Source organism: Triturus cristatus, chromosome 1_1 (assembly GCF_964204655.1).
Source record: "Triturus cristatus chromosome 1_1, aTriCri1.1, whole genome shotgun sequence".
Taxonomy (NCBI): Eukaryota; Metazoa; Chordata; class Amphibia; order Caudata; family Salamandridae; genus Triturus; species Triturus cristatus.
The window spans coordinates 123,671,873-123,692,530 of NC_140579.1; the positions used below are offsets into that span (position 1 = coordinate 123,671,873).

The 20,658-nt window shown below is 49.0% G+C and overlaps 1 protein-coding gene across 2 annotated transcripts in view; it reads right to left on the reverse strand.

Moving 5' to 3' along the window:
• Positions 1-860: 860 nt before the first annotated feature.
• Positions 861-20,658, reverse strand: part of TGM1 (transglutaminase 1) — an 88,086-nt gene continuing 68,288 nt past the window's right edge. For both annotated transcript variants that reach the window (XM_085614010.1, XM_085614019.1), the window contains exons 8-15: positions 13,813-13,951; positions 13,370-13,473; positions 9,924-10,012; positions 9,241-9,394; positions 7,575-7,916; positions 5,852-6,012; positions 4,425-4,561; positions 861-3,013 (exon numbers count right to left, since the gene is read on the reverse strand). In XM_085614010.1, coding sequence (XP_085470136.1) covers positions 2,869-3,013; positions 4,425-4,561; positions 5,852-6,012; positions 7,575-7,916; positions 9,241-9,394; positions 9,924-10,012; positions 13,370-13,473; positions 13,813-13,951 — 1,271 coding nt within the window. In that variant the 3' untranslated portion in view covers positions 861-2,868. The remainder of the gene's footprint in view (positions 3,014-4,424; positions 4,562-5,851; positions 6,013-7,574; positions 7,917-9,240; positions 9,395-9,923; positions 10,013-13,369; positions 13,474-13,812; positions 13,952-20,658) is intronic.

A 20,658-nucleotide genomic window follows, 5' to 3' on the forward strand; every position in this document is an offset into this window, starting at 1 on the left:
ATCGCAGAGGCGATTAAAATTCTAGAGACAGTGGGGATATCGCCCTTTTCCATGGTGGAAAACGGCGATATCCTAGATGATAGGGCCTGTGGTTGTAGCCACACAATCCACCCCCCATGTTAGGAATGCCTTAGTCAGGAATTTAACAGATGTTAAATTCCTGCGGTAAAGCATACTTAACGTGATTTAAAATATTGCTAACCCTCCTTGTCAATAGGACGAAGCTGGGTTAGCGATATTTTCCCAAGGGACTCTTGTCAGGCACGCCTCCTTTGCATCTCATTAGCGATGCGATGGGAGGTGTGCTGACAAGGGGCGCTATTGCCAGTAAACTGTCACTAACAGCTGTTAACGACAGCTTGCTGATAGGGCGCTAGAAATATCACCGCTTTAGCGGCAAACAGTGCCGCTAAAGCGGCGATATTGCCCTTGATGATATGCCCCTATTTCTTTTACATCTAGAGCACGAGTTCCGCTATGCCCAGTGCATAGGGGGTGCAGAGGATTTGTATCCAAAGTCTTATTGACAGTGCTGTGTCTTTTCTCTGTTTGCAGCAAAGGTCGGAAGTGAGTTGTGTTTTCTGACAAGTGTACAGGTTGTACCATATTGTATTTTACATCCAGGACAGAGTTTTATTAGGTTATCTTTACTTCGTCTATGGCACAGGTTTGTACCAGATGCAATTTTTTTATTGATCTGGTGCACAGGGCATAAAAGGTTGTATTGCTTCAATGCTTTCCGTGCATGGTTTGCTCCAATCGGCTCCCGTGACCCCTGTAACAATGGTAGGAGCTGCACCACCTGCTTCTGGCTATGTGACACCCAACAATAGATCACAACACACCAGAACTTTATATAATCTATTTAAAAAAAATGTTTATTTACCACAGGAACAGACAACAAAAACACAGATTCCCACATACAAGAGAAAAATAGAAAGGAAAATAAAATATTACCCCGACCCCCATACATGCTCCAGTGCCTCCTGTCATCTGTGTCTGTTATTATATAAATACATCAACTTTATTACTTTATAAATATTTATATACTATATTCATCAATCACAGCTAGAAAAGATGTGGCCTGGTGTTGCATGCCCCAAACAGTGTAGTAATAAGGTATCTTGGAAAGTGCTGGACGGTGTTGAGGGGATGGAAAGTCAATATGGACAGTTTGGGTAAAACGTCACAGGAGGATTCTAACCATAAGAACTTTGCCTGATGAGAAAAATCCAAGTGAACTGTAAGGGAGACATGCTTGTCCAGCCAATCGTATATTGAAGAAGCGATAGAGTGTTCAGCCAATGAGATCTCAGATGGTGCCCACTCATAGCCTTCAATCACCCAGATCTGAAGCAAGGGAAGGGGTGTTAGGCAATCGCTGACCATTAGGCTCAAATACATTGAAGAAATGATATCCCAAGTGTTGACCGTGGAAGGTATTCAGCCACCGAATATCAAGAGGTCCACTCAATAAAAGCTCACTAAGGGTATTCAACCAATCGCTAACTTCAACAATGCGCACTATCTGGCGTGTGTTTTCACAGTGAATCGTTCAGAACCTTTGCATATAGACGGTTCAGTCCTATAGATTGGTGCCAAAGATCATCAGACTCGAGGCGAAGTAAGAAGGTGAGATAGCCTCAGACATGTCCAGAAATGGCCACAGACTGGTCCACTGCAATGTGGAGGAGGCGAGGAATAAGGGTCCTTCAGTCCATGCAGGGGTAAAGGGCCTCCCCCACACGGTAGAAATCGGTGAGATCCACTGGTTATCGCTTTGGACTGGTCTGCAACTACTCTCCCTGCTTAGGGGATATTTAGTTTAACATACATGTCTCAAGGCAGGTCCTTGTCCTCTCTTCTGCACGGCGGATCTTTTCTGGAACTGTACTGCGCTACTGCTAGGATCTGTAGTCATTCCACAGTACTTCGGTGGGGTCTTGGGCTCTCTGGATGGAAGCACCGGTAGACTGTCCCATCATTCATTGTATAGGGGTGATGTATAGATTGTCCCATCATTCATTGTATAGGGGCGATGTAGTGAACTAGCACTCTTTATACAGTAGATTTCTCCTTTTTCACAATTTTTTTTTCTTTTTAAAGATGAGCACAAGATTGGATCTTTGGCAGCTGTCACGCCTAGCAGTCCTCAGATCTTATGAGTAAAATCTCCCGCAGGGCTCAGTAGCAGCAGATGCCATGACAACTATACTCACAGCGGACTAGAAAGCTCATCTCTCTTTTGGTGAAGTACCGTGACAACATTACCCACAGTGTATCGGTTCTTACCTGGTCACTGATGATCTGGGGCGACAATGATTTGCCTACAGTTCAATTCTTTGGGTCCATATCTCTTATGGTGTGTTGCTTTAACAATATTACACACCATGCCCAGTGGGACCAAGATGCAGGAAGTGATGCAAAGAAAAAGTGGCACATGTTACAAACTATAGCATTACTTCCTGTCTAGGCGTATGCAACATAGTGATGGGTCCCGACAGAAATGGCCATCAATGCAGATATTGCTGTCTTTGAATTGCTGCCCCGCCATGTAAGTCAAGAACATTTCCTATAACTTTCAAAAGTCTGAGGCGGGAACGAGACTTCTGAAACTAGTGCAACTACATTCTTGGGCCCTTCATTGTTCTACTTTTTAGATAGATGTTTAGGTCACAAGGGCGTTGGCCCCTGCAATTAGCAATGCAGCAAAAAAAACTCACGAAAAATGGCATTGGTAAGGGCCAATGGAGCAAAAGAAGAGGTGTTCCAAGACACAATAGGTCCAAAAGTGAAGTTTTAGGGATGCAGTGGTGATAATACTGAATACAATCTCGCTAGAGTCTCTTTCACAGCCACTGTGGGTGCTCAGGCATCACGCACCATGACTTCGGTTGACCCATGGATCTGACTGAGTTCTGAGCTGTCGAAGCTGGCCATCAGCTGCCGTGGTCCAGCTCTTGTGGGGGTGAACCTCTCAGTGATAGATGCTGACCTCAAAGGCCCAATATTCCTAGGGAGGTGGGAAAATATAAACATATGTCAGGAACAAAAGAGGCTGTGCAGAGAGATAAGTGAGGAGAAATACATTGACGAGATAAGGAGTTAAAGCGAAGGGAAAGACAGATAAAATGGATTACTTATGATAGAGCAAATAAAGTTGGGAAACTGAATTAGACAAATAAACATTGCATTACTGGGAGCATAGGGGAACGAGAATACATTAAAATAGCCAACTGGAGAGGAGACTACAGAAAGATGGACAATAGGGAGTGAAATTTAAAATGGTCAACCGAGGAGGAGAATAAAGAGAGATGGTTATTGAGGAACGAGATTAAAGATGGCCAACAGAAGATGAGAATAATGACAGATGGCCAACAGAGGAGGAGAATAATGACAGATGGCCAACAGAGGAGGAGAATAATGACAGATGGCCAACAGAGGAGGAGAATAATGACAGATGGCCAACAGAGGAGGAGAATAAAGAAACATTGCCTTCCATTAAGATGAAAAAAGGCCAACATAAGACGAAATAAAAGGATGGCCCAAGGTCGAAAATTAGGAATAAAGATGGCCAATATAGTACGAAAAAATATATGGCTAAGAGAAGATGAGAATAAAGACAGATGGTCAACAGAGGAGCAAAATAAAGAAGATGGTCATCAGGAATGAGAAAGAAGATGGCCAACAGATGACGAGAATTTTACAAAATGGCCATCAGAAGATGAGTAAAAAGACAGATGGGCTACAGAGGAGAAGAAAAAAGAAAGGTGGCCAACAGGGCATGAGAAGAAAGCTGACCAGCAGAGGATGAGAAGAAATATGGCCGATGAGGAATGACCATAAAGACAGCTGCTCAAAGAAGAACGAGAAGAAACAAAGAAGGTCATAAAATAAGAACATGAAAAAAGAATTGCAAAATAAGGAAAGAATAAATACAGACATCATGGGAAGCAACAATTGACAGTATATCAGCAGAGACAAATAAAGGTAGGAGGCTAATTGGAGAAACATTTGCACTGGAAGAAGAGAATGAACAAGAATGATCAACTTCAAAGACAAGATTACATTAATGATAGCACTTTTGTCTAAAGCATATCACCCAGTCTAAATTTAAACTCATTTTATTACTACTTAATTTATTGTCCTTTTAAAGATGAAAGACTGTGTTGAACCTGCAGTGAATTGAACCTCTGATGTGCAGAAGAGATGAAAATATAAGCACTCTGGGCTATCTTTTTGGTGCTCCCACAGTAGTGGCGGAACTATCTAGAAAAGAACCGGAACCTACGATTGTGCTACCAAGACATTGGAGAGCAGAAAAATAGCAAGGAGAAGAGGAAATGGGTGGAGAAGAAGAGAGGTCTAGGGATGCAGATTCAGGAGAGGCAAAGCCTAAAGGATAGACTGGCTTGGATACATACCCGACACTAACCACCTTCGGCCTTTGCAGGCCAGGACCTTCCACGTGGAATTCGCAGTTGTGTAGTTGTTGATTCAGAGGGTTAGTAAAGGTGATGACTGCAATAATCTGCCTTCCAACTAGAGCAACTTCTGATACCTGCGAGTGGACACAAAAATGTACTTTGAGAGATCTAGGAACACAACCGATAAAAAGAAAATTGCAGCTGAAAAGGCTACTACTAGATGAAGAGGGTTCCATGGTAACCTTTCATTAAATACTCATTATGCTGGAGGCTCCATGATACTACACTGGGGGAGCATAACCCTACTACACGAAGATATTTGTATTCAACCAGAATAAGCAAACCTCATTCAATGTTCAAGGTAACTTCAAGCAGGAGAAATCAAGCCATATGGAACCACATTAGAAGTAAATCACAATTAGCCAGCAGTAAAATCCAGTTCCTGGTCGGAATAAGGAATCACATGACAAACATGTTTTATCAAACTCAGAGTCCCCACATTGTTCCTTGTTCAGACCTCCATGATGTGTCTGTAGAAGTGAAAGCGCCATAACATGGTCGAAACATTGTTAGTCAACGCGGTTCCTGGACAGACCCTGCGATGGAATAATCCTACACTTGAGGAACTCTACTACTAGAGGAAAATAATCTTAGGCCAGAAAACCCTCACTTATGGAGTCCCCTCTCCCTACTGCTTGACGAACCTTACACTACACTTCAGAAATCCTCCTAGTCAAGGACGGAAGATATGATTCAGCCACTGAACTGCCTCCTAATGTGGGGAACTGAGCTCAAATGCTGACTGAACATCATGTGACTCTGGGCAAATCATATACCCTGTATATAAATTGTAAATATGTGAACTGCAATGGAGTCATGCAAGGGTTTACATCCCCACGTACACAATCTTGTATCACCTTCCAACACATCGCACAATGTACAGCGGTCTACTGCCCCCAAGCTAGATCTGTGCTACCTGAATCCCAATGCATACATCCTTGCCAAGCGGGGGCCATATTGCGGAATAAGCCTCGCTGTACAAGAGAGTGTTGGCGGACCCTCACAGTAAATGGAAGAAATGATATGACTCGATCACACTTGAGACATCCTAATGCTTAGTGAACCTCACACTAGAGCCGAGAGCCCCAACACTAAAGAACTTTCATCTTCCATGACAGCATCTCTACCTCACCCTGGACATACTACACATCGGTGACTCGTAACTACTTGAGCAACAAATCCCAACACTGAGAGCATCTTATTGACTCGACTTCAGTTTAGTGCTTTTACCCTTACCCTCATTGCTCCATCAATGGGACGCCACTAAGCCTACGGTAGCTCTCCTTGACACTCAGGACATTCAAGCAATACAGTAGCTGACCAGGAGGATTCCCTTCCCGTGTCTCTCCGTTGTCGGCTCTTACCGTGATGGTGAGGTTGGGAGTGCGGATACGGAAGCTGTGCTGCTTGGCAATGGTCTGTCCAGTCTCCTTCACTTGCCCAGAAGCGGTCAGCATCATGGCGCCCTGATCAACCAGCTGGCTTTGGTACTCCGTGTGCCGTAGAAGCATTCCCACGGGTCTAGCTGGAATGAGAGTAGAGGCCTTGTGAGCAGCATGCTTGGGGTCTTCCTATAGAGTTACCCCAAAAGCCCAAACTCACTCATAAGTGACCTGTGCACTTCATCTTTGCTTTGAAGGGCCTCCTCAAGGCATCTGTTGCCTAACGTCTACAGCCCTGTCCAGTTTGAAAGTAAATGTAAACTCGCCTGTACTGTGTGGCCCACTTTTACTCTTGAGCTACCTATACACTCCCAATCTCGTCGCCAAAATATGTTGTAAATAAAAGATGTCCAGTTCCAGGATAAATTAGGTAAATTGGTTTATTAAGTAAGACAGTATGAAGAGCCCCACCAGGAGCAGCCTTCCTGCTGCTCAGCCCATCCTCCAACTGGCTCCTCACTCATCCAACATCCCACCCCACAGTCACACTGGCGGAGCAGCAGGTATAACAACTAGCTGTGGAATCACCCCAACAGCCCAACCCTTGCACCAAAGTGACCCGTACTTTGGAATGGATAATACTGACTACCTGGCTTTGCCTCAATCATAACTCATATGAGCCAGCCTTTCACACTTGAGGGAGCTGCACAGCCCACCCCCATTCTACTCTTGGGTGACGTACAAAGCTCACCTCCACTTGTGAGTAAATCAAAATGCGTGCCCTGACTCTCGGGTGACCTGTACAGCATACCCTTGTTCTGGAGAAATCCCACTGGCAGATCCTCCTTCTTGAGTAATTCTTAGAGCTCACCCTCATTTGAGTAACCAGTATTGCTCATCCTAACCTTTGAGTAACCTGTAGAGCCCATCCCATAATCTCACGTAACCTGTAAAGCCCACCATCACTCCTAAGCAACCACACCCCGCTCATGAATAACCTGTTGAGTGCACCACCACTCTTGAGTAAATCATAGATCCCACCCTGTCTCTCGGGAGCCTTGTAGAGCCCACCCCCACTCTTGAGTAACCAAATGGCAGACCCTCAATCGAGTAATTCTTGAAGCTCACCTCACTCGTGAAACCAGTACACTCAGCCTAACTCTTGAATAATAATTAGAGTCCCCTCTCAAACTGAAGTAACCTGTAAAGTCCTCTCTGACTCTCAAATAACCTGTAGAACCCACTTTTGAGGAAATCATAAAACCTGCCTTGTCTCTCAGGTAACCTGTAGAGCCTCCACCTGTAGAGCCCACCCTCACTCTTGAGAAACCTGCAAAGTTCAGTCTCACTCTCAAGTAACCGGTAGAGCCCACCATCGCTCTCAAGTAACTTGTAGAGCCCACTATGGCTCTCAAGTAACCTGTAGAGCCATTCCATTGCTCTCAAGTAACCGTTACAGCCCATCCTCACTCTCAAGTAACATGTAAAGCCCACCATTGCTCTCCAGTAACCGTTAGGGCCCATCCTCACTTTCGTACAGACCATACAGACCATTATCACACTCGAGTAACCCATAGAGACCACCCTTAATCTTAGTAATCCATACAGCTCACAGTCACTCTTGAGTAACCCCTAGAGCCCACCCTCACTCTCGAGTAATCCGTAGAACCTGTATTTACCCTGCTATTGACATCATGGCTCTTACCTTCTCCAGGCCCCAGGGTCAGGTCTTGCGTCACCTCTTTAAAGGCCGCCCGACACACCCCAGTGTAGTACATGGCTGCTACGCGGAGGCACAGCGCCACATTGCGCTGCGAGTTGCTACAGTTCTTCAGGATGACTCGTATGTTCATGTCGTTGCCCATCACCACGCCATCCTGCGCCTCGAAGGTCACCTCTATGTCCTGACCCGCATTCGCTTCTGCGCCGGGCGCCTCTCGTCGGTCTCTAGGCTCTGGGGCCCCTGGTTCTGGGGCCTCAACAACAGGAGGTTTGATGCCACTGTACTGGAGGGCTGTCGTCACCGCTCTCCTCTCTTCTGCTGAGCCTGAGCACAGGTCAAAGGGACAGAGTTAGTATTAAGATACCTATACATGTGATGTGGGTTGCTGTTCCCTCTTTCCTTTTTGTGTGGTCATACAAGTGTATTGGGGGCTCCTCGCTCTAGGGTGCTGATACAAGCATGTCTTGGAGTTCTGTTAAGTTTTCCGTGCTCGCACAGGTGTGTTATGTCATCAAATTCTCAAAAGTGAGTGAATAAATTAATTCTCATAGGTGAGCTTGCACAATGTACTTTGCACTGTGCTTTTATTCGCGGTACTGGTAGATGATTATTTTGTGATGTGTTTGTAGGTGGGTTTTGTTGCAACCTACTCTTTGGAGCATTCGACCGATGAGCATTCTTTCCCTTCAGAGCAGTGGCCTGAGTATATTTTGGGGGTCTTTTCCCTTTGAGGCTTTTTCACCTGAGGTGCTGCTACAGCTGTGTCTTGGGATGCTGTTCCCTGTCAAATACTCTGTAAAGTTTGTTTTGGTGTCTCTTCCCTTTAGGAGGCCGCTGCAACTGTGGTTTTGAGTAACGTTTTGTTGAGGGTGTTCATACTGTGTGTTGCGGGGGTCTCCTTCCCTACAAAGTCCTCATGAAGCTGGGCTCCAGAAGACATGTGGGGAGAAGAGTAGATGTTGGAGGGTAGAGAAGAAAGGTGTGAGAAGACATTAGGGAGAGTACAAGGTCTTGGATAAATTTGAACACGACTCAGATGTAAATAAAAGAAATTATTTGATACCGGGGTAACCTGTAGAATTGGCAGAGAAGAATGGAAGAGTGGGCAAATTTGAGGAGGTTAAGAGGAGTAAGGAGTAGAGATCTGAGAATTTGGAAAGAAATTAGAGTAGGAACAGAGGCCAAGAAGGAGATCGAAAATTTAGAATCATCAGAGCAGATCTTCAGGTATATGTTGTGGTTTCATTTGTTCCGGGTTCTTTCTATATGTGTTTCGGGCCTCCCGGACTCCTCATGCTTGGAGTTCTCATACAAGTGTGGGGGGGGGGGGTTCTCAGAGTTTGGGATATTGGTACAAGTGTGATTGTGAGAGCTTTCCTTTTGAAGGTACTTGTATAGTATTGCTTTCAGGTCTCCTTCCTGTAGATTGTTGCTGCAGTTGTGCTTTGGTGTTCCAGGGAATGCTTATATAGGTGTGTTAGTTGTTGCTCCCTGGTTAGAGTCTACATGTATGTTTGGAGTTCATTACCTTTCAGTGCTTGTCGATGGATGCCTTGAAGTCCATTTACTTTTGGGCTGCTCATACAGGAGCATTTGGAGTCTTTTTATCTTGGGGTACTCATGGAGGTATGTGGTCAAGTCCCCTTACCTTCAGGATGCTTGTACAGGTGTGTGATGTCCTCCCGTGCGTTGGATCCCACAGCCTTGGTACTGATTCGATGTCCCACGGCCCTCTCTTCTACAAACACCTTCTTAAACGTGCCATCTGGCTGCCTTTGGTAATACACCTTGTCACTGTTGACCTGTAGGAGAAGTTAGAGCTGTAAGAACCAAGCCCACAGAAGCACATAGCACAACCATGCAGGGGCCTGAGCGATGCCACCAAAGCCACTCCGCTTCAGGGTGAATCAGAGAGATTGGGGGAAATCCAACAGCATTTTGGAGAGATGGTCTCAAAACCCCTTACCCTCAAGGCCCACGGATAATTCAGCAAAAGGAAAAGCCCACACGAAGGCCGAGGAATCTCACTGAACCCACTCCCCTTCGCGAACCAGGATTAATCAAGGAGACGAAGCATTGTCTCGTCAAAGTGTTCAGATGCCAGACATCACTATATTTCACACTCCGCCTTAGTGGGACAGGGTGACACTGCCACGGTGTGATCTGCAGGTCTAGGAGAACGGAAAGAGCCAGGCCAACAGGGTTCACCTGCTAGGTGAGATAGCAGATCTCTCAGACATGGGAAAGACAGACACCAACACCTTCCCCCAGAGTGGGAACCCATCAAACACAGACAGAGGCAGAAATTGGGGAAAGCTCTGGTGATCTAACCTCAGCAAAGATAAACGGTGCATCATACTTCACGTAGACCAAGCCATTCTTGATGGCCGGGAGCGGGCAGGGTCCGCAGCGGAACATACCTAGAAGAGCAAGAACAGAGGAGGAAACAAAACTCATCAGCATTGGTCTGTGCACTGTGCCATGTTCTCCTGATTATCTTAAGTTGTCAGATCTCCATCATTCACTGACTGGAGGAAGACTCAACTCTACACAGCTCATGGCGGCCGTTTCCCACCAAGAAACTCATGACTGCCTTCTTTTTTTCACCTCTCACTCATTTCCCTTCGATGTTCTCCATTCAAGATCCACCTTGGATTCAGTGCTCTCCCGGCCACCCAGGTTCCATGCAGAGCCTCACCTACATACAGTCTCCTCAGCAGAAGAGACAGTGCCTGTGTTATGACCTGTAAAGGCTAGTTTTCACATCAGAAGAGCGTCTTCTGTTTTCAGGAAGGGCATAGTGTATTTACACACCCGCAGAACCGCCTATGTAAAGAAGTGATATCCATGGAGCGTGCCGTTGAGCACGAGGCACCTTAGTCTTTCAGTTTCTGTGAACTGCACAGGTCCTACCTTGGCGGTGGCCATCAGAACCATGGGCTAGAAATAAAAGCAGCTCTGGAAAAAATGCCGAAACCAGCTCCATTCCCTCCCTCCCCTTGTTCTTTCTCTCTTTCCATCCATCCATTCTCTTTCTCTCTCTTCTTCCTCTCTGATCGCTTTCTCTCCACCACTCCCTTCCCCTCTCTCTTTCTCTCGCTTTTCAGGCCTCCCCCTGGCTGTTGTAGTTAATTTCGGGGATCAGACCAGCCCTGCTCTGCTGCAGCCTGGAGTGGCAGTGTCTGGAGTGTGGCCCTCGTGTTGAATGTAGCCCCGGGCGGAAGGGAGTATGCCTGGGCACTGGAGAGGGCTGGGGCGAGAATGGGGGTGCATGGCTTCCTGGTCTGCGCCAAGCCACGCTGGGCAGATGGGATTTTCGAATCCCCGTCTCACCCTAGAGCAGAGATCTTCAATCTCTGGGGTGCGCCCCCCACACCATCTCAGGGGGGGGCGCGCACTCCTCTCTAATCTTTCCTTACCATCCCATGCTTTTGTTTTGCTAACTCTCCCAGGGGGGTTAATTCGTAGAGCTGAAACGCTTCAGCTGCACTGGGAGGCAGGATGTCTCTGCTAAAACCGAAAGCAAAGGAACAGACAGTCCTGTTCCTTCGCGTTCCATATCACAGCAGAGGAGACCCCTTGCCTCCCACTGCAGCTGAAGCATTTCAGGTCTATGAATTAACCCCCTCCTGGGAGAGTTATCTCTTCCCAGAAAGGAGACAAAGTTTCCAGGGATGTTTTAAGGCATGGGCAAGGTGGGCTCTGGCCCAGGGCCCCAGCCTTTTAAAGCGGTTGGGGGGAAGGGGGTGCTGAAAGAGCCAGCTCTGTTCTACAGACTCTTGCCCTCATGACCGTGACATTTTTTTTTTAAACACAATGTTGTAAATAGCGGACAGACATTTTGCAGCCAAAAGTGGTTTATGCGTCATGTAACATCCATATAAAAAGTTATTTTAGATCAATACAGGATCTCGCATATGAGAAATCGGAGGGTGTGACAGAGATTATTTGCTGTAATATTAGTGAAGTGCTGTTGTGTTACATACTGAAAACACACATCACTATCCCTGAATATCATATGTACACACATTTAGTATTTGACCAAAGAAGGCAAGAAAGAGCTGAGACTGGATCATAAAATCAAAGCTGGTCCGAACAGGGGCCCCCAAAACACATTTGCCCCAGGGCCCTCAAAATCCTTAAAACATCCCTGAAAGTTTCTTTCAAAATTACACAGGCAGGCGCGCAAAATGCCAGCCAGCCATGTGTTGTTTAAACAGAATGCAAATTGCTTGTCTCGACACTAAATATGGTTATAAATAAAGTAGTATGTATTCATTTGTAATGTGACTTTTCTGTTTTTGTTCCCTTTTATTATCAGTCATGGATCATTCAGGCAGCTCTAGAAAACAATTAAAAGTTCTTTCTATTTATATTTGCTGTTCAAAGTATGAACAGACAAGTTCTGAAAATACGGCTTTAGGTGACTGCTTATTTTTATACCATCTGTGACATCAAAATAATGAGCTGGCTAACCTAATCATAAGAGTGGAAGTTTGTTGAGGCATCAGCACACTATTTCTTTCCTCCACCCTGATCCCTGGTTACTGCCATAATAGCAATAGTTTAACACATTTGAAACCCTACGCTGCGGTCAATAGCATGCTGAGTTACTTCAAGTGTCTGGGATTGCACCTTGCATTCAGACAACTCGCTCCTCATTCTCGCCCTTCACTTTCACCCTCACCCTGCGCGCACACTGATCCAATACACTCACACCATTCACCCACTTACCCTCCACTCACAGTGATCACCATGCACTCACACCATTCACCCACTTACCCTCCACTCACAGTGATCACCATGCACTCACACCATTCACCCACTTACCCTCCACTCACAGTGATCACTCTGCACTCACAGCGATCACAATGCGCTCACACTCCCTTACAGTCCCTGTCTTGGCTGAAAATGTCTGCAGAATATTCAGCTTTGGGAGAAACTGCTATCACAACTCTTTTGCCTTTCAGCTCGTCCTATTTATGTGAGATTGGGTTTTCAGCACTTGCGGTGTTAAATACTAAGTACCGTTCAAGACTGGATGTGGAGCACAATCTGAGGATGGCAGTAGCAAAAATCCATCCACAGACTGATCGTCTCTGAAAAACAGGCACGCCTTGTCACATTTATGTTGAGGGTGTTAATATCAATCTATGTCATGTGTAAAACAAAGCATCCTAGTAAAAATAATCTGCACACATTTTATCTTGAAAAGTGGTGTTTTGAGCTGTGTAATAAGCCTCTGTCATTTCACCACACCCACTCACAAACCTGCACTTTACTAAACACTCTTATTGTATTGAACATTATTTGCTGGATATGCGCGTGGCGGTCGATTCCAGAAATTTGTTTCAGGTGGTGGGGGGGCCCAACATCTAAAAAAATTCAGCTGGGGGGACTCAACGTACAAAAGTTTGAAGACCTCTGCCCTAGAGCCCAGGTATGCCGCCTCGGCCGCTGACTGGCCAGGGAATGATGGCTGTCAGTGTTGTGCAGAGTAGAACAGTGGGGGGGAGGAGTGTAGAGACCAGTAGGTATCGCTTTAGGACCCAGCCTTGGGATCAATGTAAGATCTGTGAGGTAATCATGCAAAGACAGGTAGGCCCGAGCCCGATGCGCTAATGTACTAGAGGGAGTGGGGAAGACGCAGCTGATTGGGCATTTATAGTTCATGCAGCTGACCCGAAGGATGGTGTCTATGAACTGAACTTGCTTCCAAATAAAGTCACCCTTCCACAGAACCAAAATGTGTGTGTTGTCATCACCCCCCAACTTACCGCTACTCGTCTCCTGCGGCGTGGCATCCACGGCCTGCCACCCACCATACCCCGAGGGCAGATCAGGGCGCGCCATCCAGCAGTCATTCCACACGTGGTAATTCCTGCAGGTAACGAGAGAGAAGGCAACGTTATAGAGGGCATTCAGTTGGGAGTGTGTTAACTGTCAGGATTGAGTGCCAACTTCTGGGGTCACTTATTACATAAAGTCGATTCCCATGTACCCATCTGTGTGCCAAACAGTCAGTGTCCACATACCACCTTACTGGGGCCAGTTCCTGACTCCCAGAAGCCTTGGTGAATGAATAACCAGTCGATGGCTTCCCAGACACGTTCAGTGCATCCACACACCCCACCTCTTCAGCCCACCACTGATTCCACGCTCACGTCAGTCACTCCTCACCCCACCAGTGTCAGTGCCAACATCCCTCGCTCTCACTCACCACACGGAGTCTGTGTTCTTGTCTTCCAGGGGCTGCATGTTTTCGTCAAAGTAGACGTCGAGGCACAGGTTGGCGTCAGTGTCGTGGGCAGAGGCGAAGTTCGTGACACTGCGGGTTGGGATGCCAAAGCACCTGAGGACTGTGGAGGGAGAGACACACACCGGATGTCACCTCAGGAGAAACAGACACTGTCTAGTGCTCCACAGCCCGCCTTCACGGCCCCTCTCTCTGTCACCCAGATGGTGTGTGAGTAGGAGGTAGGGTGGGTTGAGGAATGCAGAGTGGAGGTCTCAGGGTGACGATGGTGCGATGGGTGGTATCGGTGGAGCGATGAGAGGTGAGGTGTGCTTTGAGGAGCGAGATGTTCTCCGTGGAGAAGTGTTGTGGTGCCCTGTGTGGCTGGTGGCACGCGAGAGAATGGATAATATCGGGTGTAGTAGCACTAGTGAATGCTTCAGTGCGCCATCTGGGCGGTGGGGTGAGTAATACCCTGTGTATGGTATGGATCCTGTGACTATTGTGCATACCAGTCAACGTGGGCGGCATGGCGGCGCATGATGAGAAGCGGTGCGAGTTCAGGTGCAGGTGATGGGGGTGACACTGCTGAGGTGTGTGGTGGAAGCGGGTGAGAGGTGCTCTATGGAGGTGGCAGTGCAGGAGTATGTGGTGGCGGTGGGTGAGAGGTGCTCTATGGAGGTGGCAATGCTGGGGTATGTGGTGGTGGTGAGTGAGAGGTGCTCTATGGAGGTGGCAGTGCTGGGGTATGTGGTGGTGGCAGTGGGTGAGAGGTGCTCTATGGATGTGGCAGTGCTGGGGTATGTGCTGGTGGCGGCGGGTGAGAGGTGCTCTATGGAGGTGGCAGTGCTGGGGTATGTGGTGGTGGCAGTGGGTGAGAGGTGCTCTATTGAGGTGGCAGTGCTGGGGTAAGTGGTGGTGGCGGTGGGTGAGAGGTGCTCTATGGAGATGGCAGTGCTCGGGTATGTGGTGGTGGCGGGTGAGAGGTGCTCTATGGAGGTGGCACTGCTGAGGTATGTGGTGGGGGGGCATAGATGCTCTATGGAGGTGGCAGTGCTGGGGTATGTGGTGGTGGTGGTGGGTGAGAGGTGCTCTATTGAGGTGTCAGTGCTGGGGTATGTGGTGGTGGTGGGTGAGAGGTGCTCTATGGAGGTGTCAGTGCTGGGGTATGTGCTGGTGGCGGCGGGTGAGAGGTGCTCTATGGAGGTGGCAGTGCTGGGGTATGTGGTGATGGCGGCGGGTGAGAGGTGCTCTATGGAGGTGGCAGTGCTGGGGTATGTGGTGGTGGCTGCGGGTGAGAGGTGCTCTATGGAGGTAGCAGTCCTGGGGTATGTGGTGGGGCATAGATGCTCTATGCAGTTGGCAGTGCTGGGGTATGTGGTGGTGGGGCAAAGAGGCTCTATGGAGGTGGCACCGCTGAGGTATGTGGTGGTGGTGGGGGAGAGAGGAACTATGGAGGTGTCAGTGCTGGGGTATGTGGTGGTGGTGGTGGGTGAGAGGTGCCCTATGGAGGTGGCAGTGCTGGGGTATGTGGTGGTGGCGGGGGAGAGAGGCTCTATGGAGGTGTCAGTGCTGGGGTATGTGGTGGTGGTGGTGGGTGAGAGGTGCCCTATGGAGGTGGCAGTGCTGGGGTATGTGGTGGTGGCGGCGGGTGAGAGGTGCTCTATGGAGGTGGCAGTGCTGGAGTAAGTGGTGGCGGCGGGGGAGAGAGGCTCTATGGAGGTGTCAGTGCTGGGGTATGTGGTGGTGGTGGTGGGTGAGAGGTGCCCTTTGGAGGTGGCAGTGCTGGGGTATGTGGTGGTGGCGGCGGGTGAGAGGTGCTCTATGGAGGTGGCAGTGCTGGGGTATGTGGTGGTGGCGGTGGGTGAGAGGTGATCTATTGAGGTGGCAGTGCTGGGGTATGTGGTGGTGGAGGTGGGTGAGAGGTGCTCTATGGAGGTGGCAGTGCTAGGGTATGTGATGGTGGCGGCGGGTGAGAGGTGCTCTATGGAGGTGGCAGTGCTGGGGTATGTGGTGGTGGCGGCGGGTGAGAGGTGCTCTATGGAGGTGGCAGTGCTGGGGTATGTGGTGGTGGCGGTGGGTGAGAGGTGCTCTATTGAGGTGGCAGTGCTGGGGTATGTGGTGGTGGCGGTGGGTGAGAGGTGCTCTATGGAGGTGGCAGTTCTGGGGTATGTGGTGGTGGTGGGTGAGAGGTGCTCTATGGAGGTGGCACTGCTGAGGTATGTGGTGGTGGGGGGCATAGATGCTCTATGGAGGTGGCAGTGCTGGGGTATGTGGTGGTGGTGGTGGGTGAGAGGTGCTCTATTGAGGTGGCAGTGCTGGGTTATGTGGTGGTGGTGGGTGAGAGGTGCTCTATGGAGGTGTCAGTGCTGGGGTATATGCTGGTGGCGGCGGGTGAGAGGTGCTCTATGGAGGTGGCAGTGCTGGGGTATGTGGTGGTGGCGGCGGGTGAGAGGTGCTCTATGGAAGTGGCAGTGCTGGGGTATGTGGTGGTGGTGGCGGGTGAGAGGTGCTCTATGGAGATAGCAGTCCTGGGGTATGTGGTGGTGGTGGGGCATAGATGCTCTATGCAGTTGGCAGTGCTGGGGTATGTGGTGGTGGGGGAGAGAGGCTCTATGGAGGTGGCACTGCTGAGGTATGTGGTGGTGGCGGGGGATGAGAGGCTCTATGGAGGTGTCAGTGGTGGGGTACGTGGTGGTGGGTGAGAGGTGCCATATGGAGGTGGCAGTGCTGGGGTATGTGGTGGTGGCGGGGGAGAGAGGCTCTATGGAGGTGGCAGTGCTGGGGTATGTGGTGGTGGTGGCGGGTGAGAGGTGCTCTATGGAGGTGTCAGTGCTGGGGTATGTGGTGGCGGCGGGTGAGAGGTGCTCTATGGAGGTGACAGTGCTGGGGTATGTGGTGGTGGTGGTGGGTGAGAGGTGCCCTATGGAGGTGGCAGTGCTGGGGTATGTGGTGGTGGCGGCGGGTGAGAGGTGCTCTATGGAGGTGGCAGTGCTGGGGTATGTGGTGGCGGCGGGGGAGAGAGGCTCTATGGAGGTGTCAGTGCTGGGGTATGTGGTGGTAGCGGCGGTTGAGAGGTGCTGGGGTATGTGGTGGTGGTGGTGGTTGAGAGGTGCTCTATGGAGGTGTCAGTGCTGGGGTATGTGGTGGTAGCGGCGGGTGAGAGGTGCTGGGGTATGTGGTGGTGGTGGTGGTTGAGAGGTGCTCTATGGAGGTGTCAGTGCTGGGGTATGTGGTGGTAGCGGCGGGTGAGAGGTGCTCTATGGAGGTGGCAGTGCTGGGGTATGTGGTGGTGGCGGCAGGTGAGAGGTGCCCTATGGAGGTGGCAGTGCTGGGGTATGTGGTGGTAGCGGTGGGTGAGAGGTGCTCTATGGAGGTGGCAGTGCTGGGGTATGTGGTGGTAGCGGCGGGTGAGAGGTGCTCTATGGAGGTGTCAGTGCTAGGGTATGTGGTGGTGGTGGTGGGTGAGAGGTGCCCTATGGAGGTGGCAGTGCTGGGGTATGTGGTGGTGGCGGCGGGTGAGAGGTGCTCTATGGAAGGTATGAAGTGAGTGCCGTTGACTGTGTGTGGTAGGGATGATAGTGGATGTATTTGTTGTAAAGCTTGTGTGGTGGGTGAGGGTACTGTGTGGCTGTGATGCTTGTAGTTGCATGCACTGTAGGACCTGCTGTGTGGACAGCAGAGGTCGTGCACAGTGGGTGTAGTCATTCAGTGTTGATATCCAGGAGTGGGTGGAGGACTGAGGGACATACATTATCCGTGTGTTGGGTGTTGTGAGTGGAGTGGTGAAGAATGCCATATGTCTGAGGTTTTGTAGTGCTACGGTGTCTCACTAGACGCGATGTGACGAGTGCTGTGGCATGAGGTGTGTGGCAGTGGGTGAGGGGTGTACAGTAGGAGTGTGGTAAGTGTTGGGGGTGCTGTTACTGCAGTGTAATGAAAGATGCTGTGTGGTGTGAGTGGGTGTAGTGTGGTGTGCTGTGAGATACATCATGTGTGGTAGGCATGGGAGGGGCTAGTGCTCTGGTGCGGGGTGAGGACCAAGGTGAGGGCCTGTCAGGGCGGTGGGTGTTGCGGTCTGTGCTGTGCAAAGGGTGAGTGTTCATTGATTTCTGCATATTTCTATAGAGTGGACAGTACCCAAAGGCGCAAGAGTGCTTTACAATCGAAATATTTGATCACAAGCTTTAAAATGAGCCAATACTACCAAAAGTAATTACAGGTGTTGAGAATTGCAAAATGGTAGATCATTACAGAAACACAAAATGTATGAGAGACATAGAGAGCAGTGAGAAGGCTGAGGTATTGTGCGCTCCGTGCCACAAATTGCAATGTATTAGCTAAAATATCATTGGGGAGAAGGGTCGTTTCGACAGTCGCCAGCGGGGTGGTGGTGCGTCCTTTTGGAGGTAGTGATTTCCACATCCTGGTGACACTGGGCCATGAGTTCTAGGCTCTAGCAGCATCGCCTCGGATGTTCCTGAGTGGTCCAGGCCCGCTGATAGCTTGTGTTTGTCCATAGGTAGCAGGGAGTGAATGGGTGCAAGGCCTTACGGGTGATGCTGTGGCAATAGATTCTGTGTGGTAAACGATGGACTAGTGTGCTGTTGCGTACAGTACCAGTGCGGTTTGTGGCCAGTGATGTGGTACGGGCATGATGCCGACCAGGACCGGCTGTAGGGCGGTGCGATCGGTGCAACCGCACCGGGCGCTAACTTATGTTATGTTATGTTATGTTATGTTAACTTGAATTTGTAGAGCGCTTAATACCGACAGGTCTCTAAGCGCTGTGAACAGAACAACGGAAGTGCCAGGAGATGAAAGTATTGTAGCATGGGCACTAGGCCCAAGCCTCCGTGAATAAGAGGGTTTTCAGTTTCCTCCTGAAAGGCAGGAGACTGCTTTCAGAGCGCAAGTCGCTTGGTAGTTTGTTCCAAATTTGGGGCATAAGAGTGGAAAAGGCTCGCCCCCCTGTTTTGGAGTAGTGGAAACGTGGGCATTTTAGTAGACCCTCCGTGGAGGACCTGAGAGTGCGACCGGGGGTATATATTGTCAGACGGTCTTTGATATATTTGGGGGCTTGCCCAAACAAGGCCTTATGTGTGATGCAGAGGCCTTTAAATTTGGCCCTCTGCTTGATGGGCAGCCAATGTAGTTGTTGTAGTAAGGGGGAAGCGTGAGTGTGTCTGGGTAGTTTAAAGATCAATCTGGCTGCATCGTTCATAACCACCTGCAATCTGTGCAGTAGTGTGGAGGGAAGGCCGATATATAGTGCATTACCATAGTCGATCCGGGCCAAGATCAGGGCGGAAACTACGGTTCTCATTGTTGAGAAAGAGAGGATGGGGGAGAGTTTTCTTAGTCGCCTGAGAAGGCTCACACAAGTCCCGAAGACGGAGGTGATCTGATTTGACAAGGAGAGATTCGCATCAATTTTTATTCCCAGACTTTTTACCATTGTGGCTGGTGCTGGGATTGTCCCCAGTTCGTCGGGCCAGAACTGGGAGTTCCAAGGGTTGCTGTTGTTTGTGATTGCTAACACCTCAGTTTTGTCGGGGTTGATCTTAAGCGAGTTAGAGGTCATCCACCTGACCACAAATCTCAAGATATCTTGTACCCTATCGTGTGCCTGCGTACTGTTATCTATTTGGATGATGATTTGTGTGTCATCCGCATAGTTGAAGACTTGGCAGTCCAGTTTGGCAAGCTTCCTGATCAGTGGACCCAGGTAGATGTTAAACAGAAGGGGAGATAGAGCTGACCCTTGGGGAACACCGCAAGGAATGGATCCCCTCTCTGACGTCAGATCCCCCATCTGTATTTTCAGGGTACGATCTGACAAGAATGATTCGATCCAGCGAAGGATCGACCCTCCAATGCCAGAGTCTCTGATTCTATCTAAGAGTTGAGCATGATTGACCGTGTCGAACGCTGCCGACAGGTCAAGAAGGATTAGGACGCAGGGTTTTTTGTTGTCTGCTTTGGTCCTAATTTCATCTAGAACAGACAGCATCACCAGTTCTGTACTATGATGAGCCCTGAAGCCGGCTTGCCTGTCCTCAAATAGATTGTAGGACTCCATGAATTTGGAGAGAGTTTGGAGGACATATTGCTCCAATATTTTAGCTAGGAAGGGCAGCTGAGATATGGGTCTGAAGTTTTTTAAGTTGAAAACATCAGCCCCAGGCTTTTTAAGAAGGGGAATAACTCTGGCTTCTTTGAATTGGGGTGGGACACTTCCTGAATCCAGCGAGGAGTTCATCAGGGCTAGGATTTCCTCCTCGATAGCTGGAAAGGCCAGCTTGAAAATCTTGGGAGGGCAAGGGTCTAATGGTGAGCCGGATTTTACTTTGGTCACAATACTTCGCAGTGTCTCCAAGTCCAGGGGCTGGAAACAGGATATTAGCTCAGTACCTTTCTCTTTTGACTCCACCCTCATATTAAGGGGGAGTTTAAAGGGGGAGTTGTTAATGTCCGTCAGAATATCTTGGACTTTATCTGAGAAGAAGGATAAAAATTTGTTACATAGTTCCTTGCTGGAAGGGGCGACTGGCACCTGTTTTTGACTTAGTTCATTGAGGATATTAAATGTTTCTTTTTGTTTATTGGTGGCCAGCTGAATCTTGTTCTCGTAATATTTGGCCTTGTAGCTTAACAAGGTCTTTTTGTAGACGGCGAGTTTTGCCTTATATTCTACATAGGCTTGTAGATCATAGGCTTTGCGCCAGCGTCTTTCAAATCGGCGAAGTGTGCTTTTCAGGACTCGAAGTTCGTTTGAAAACCAAGGGGAGCCTTTGCCCTTATTTCCCGTTTTTTTCCTTTTAATTGGGG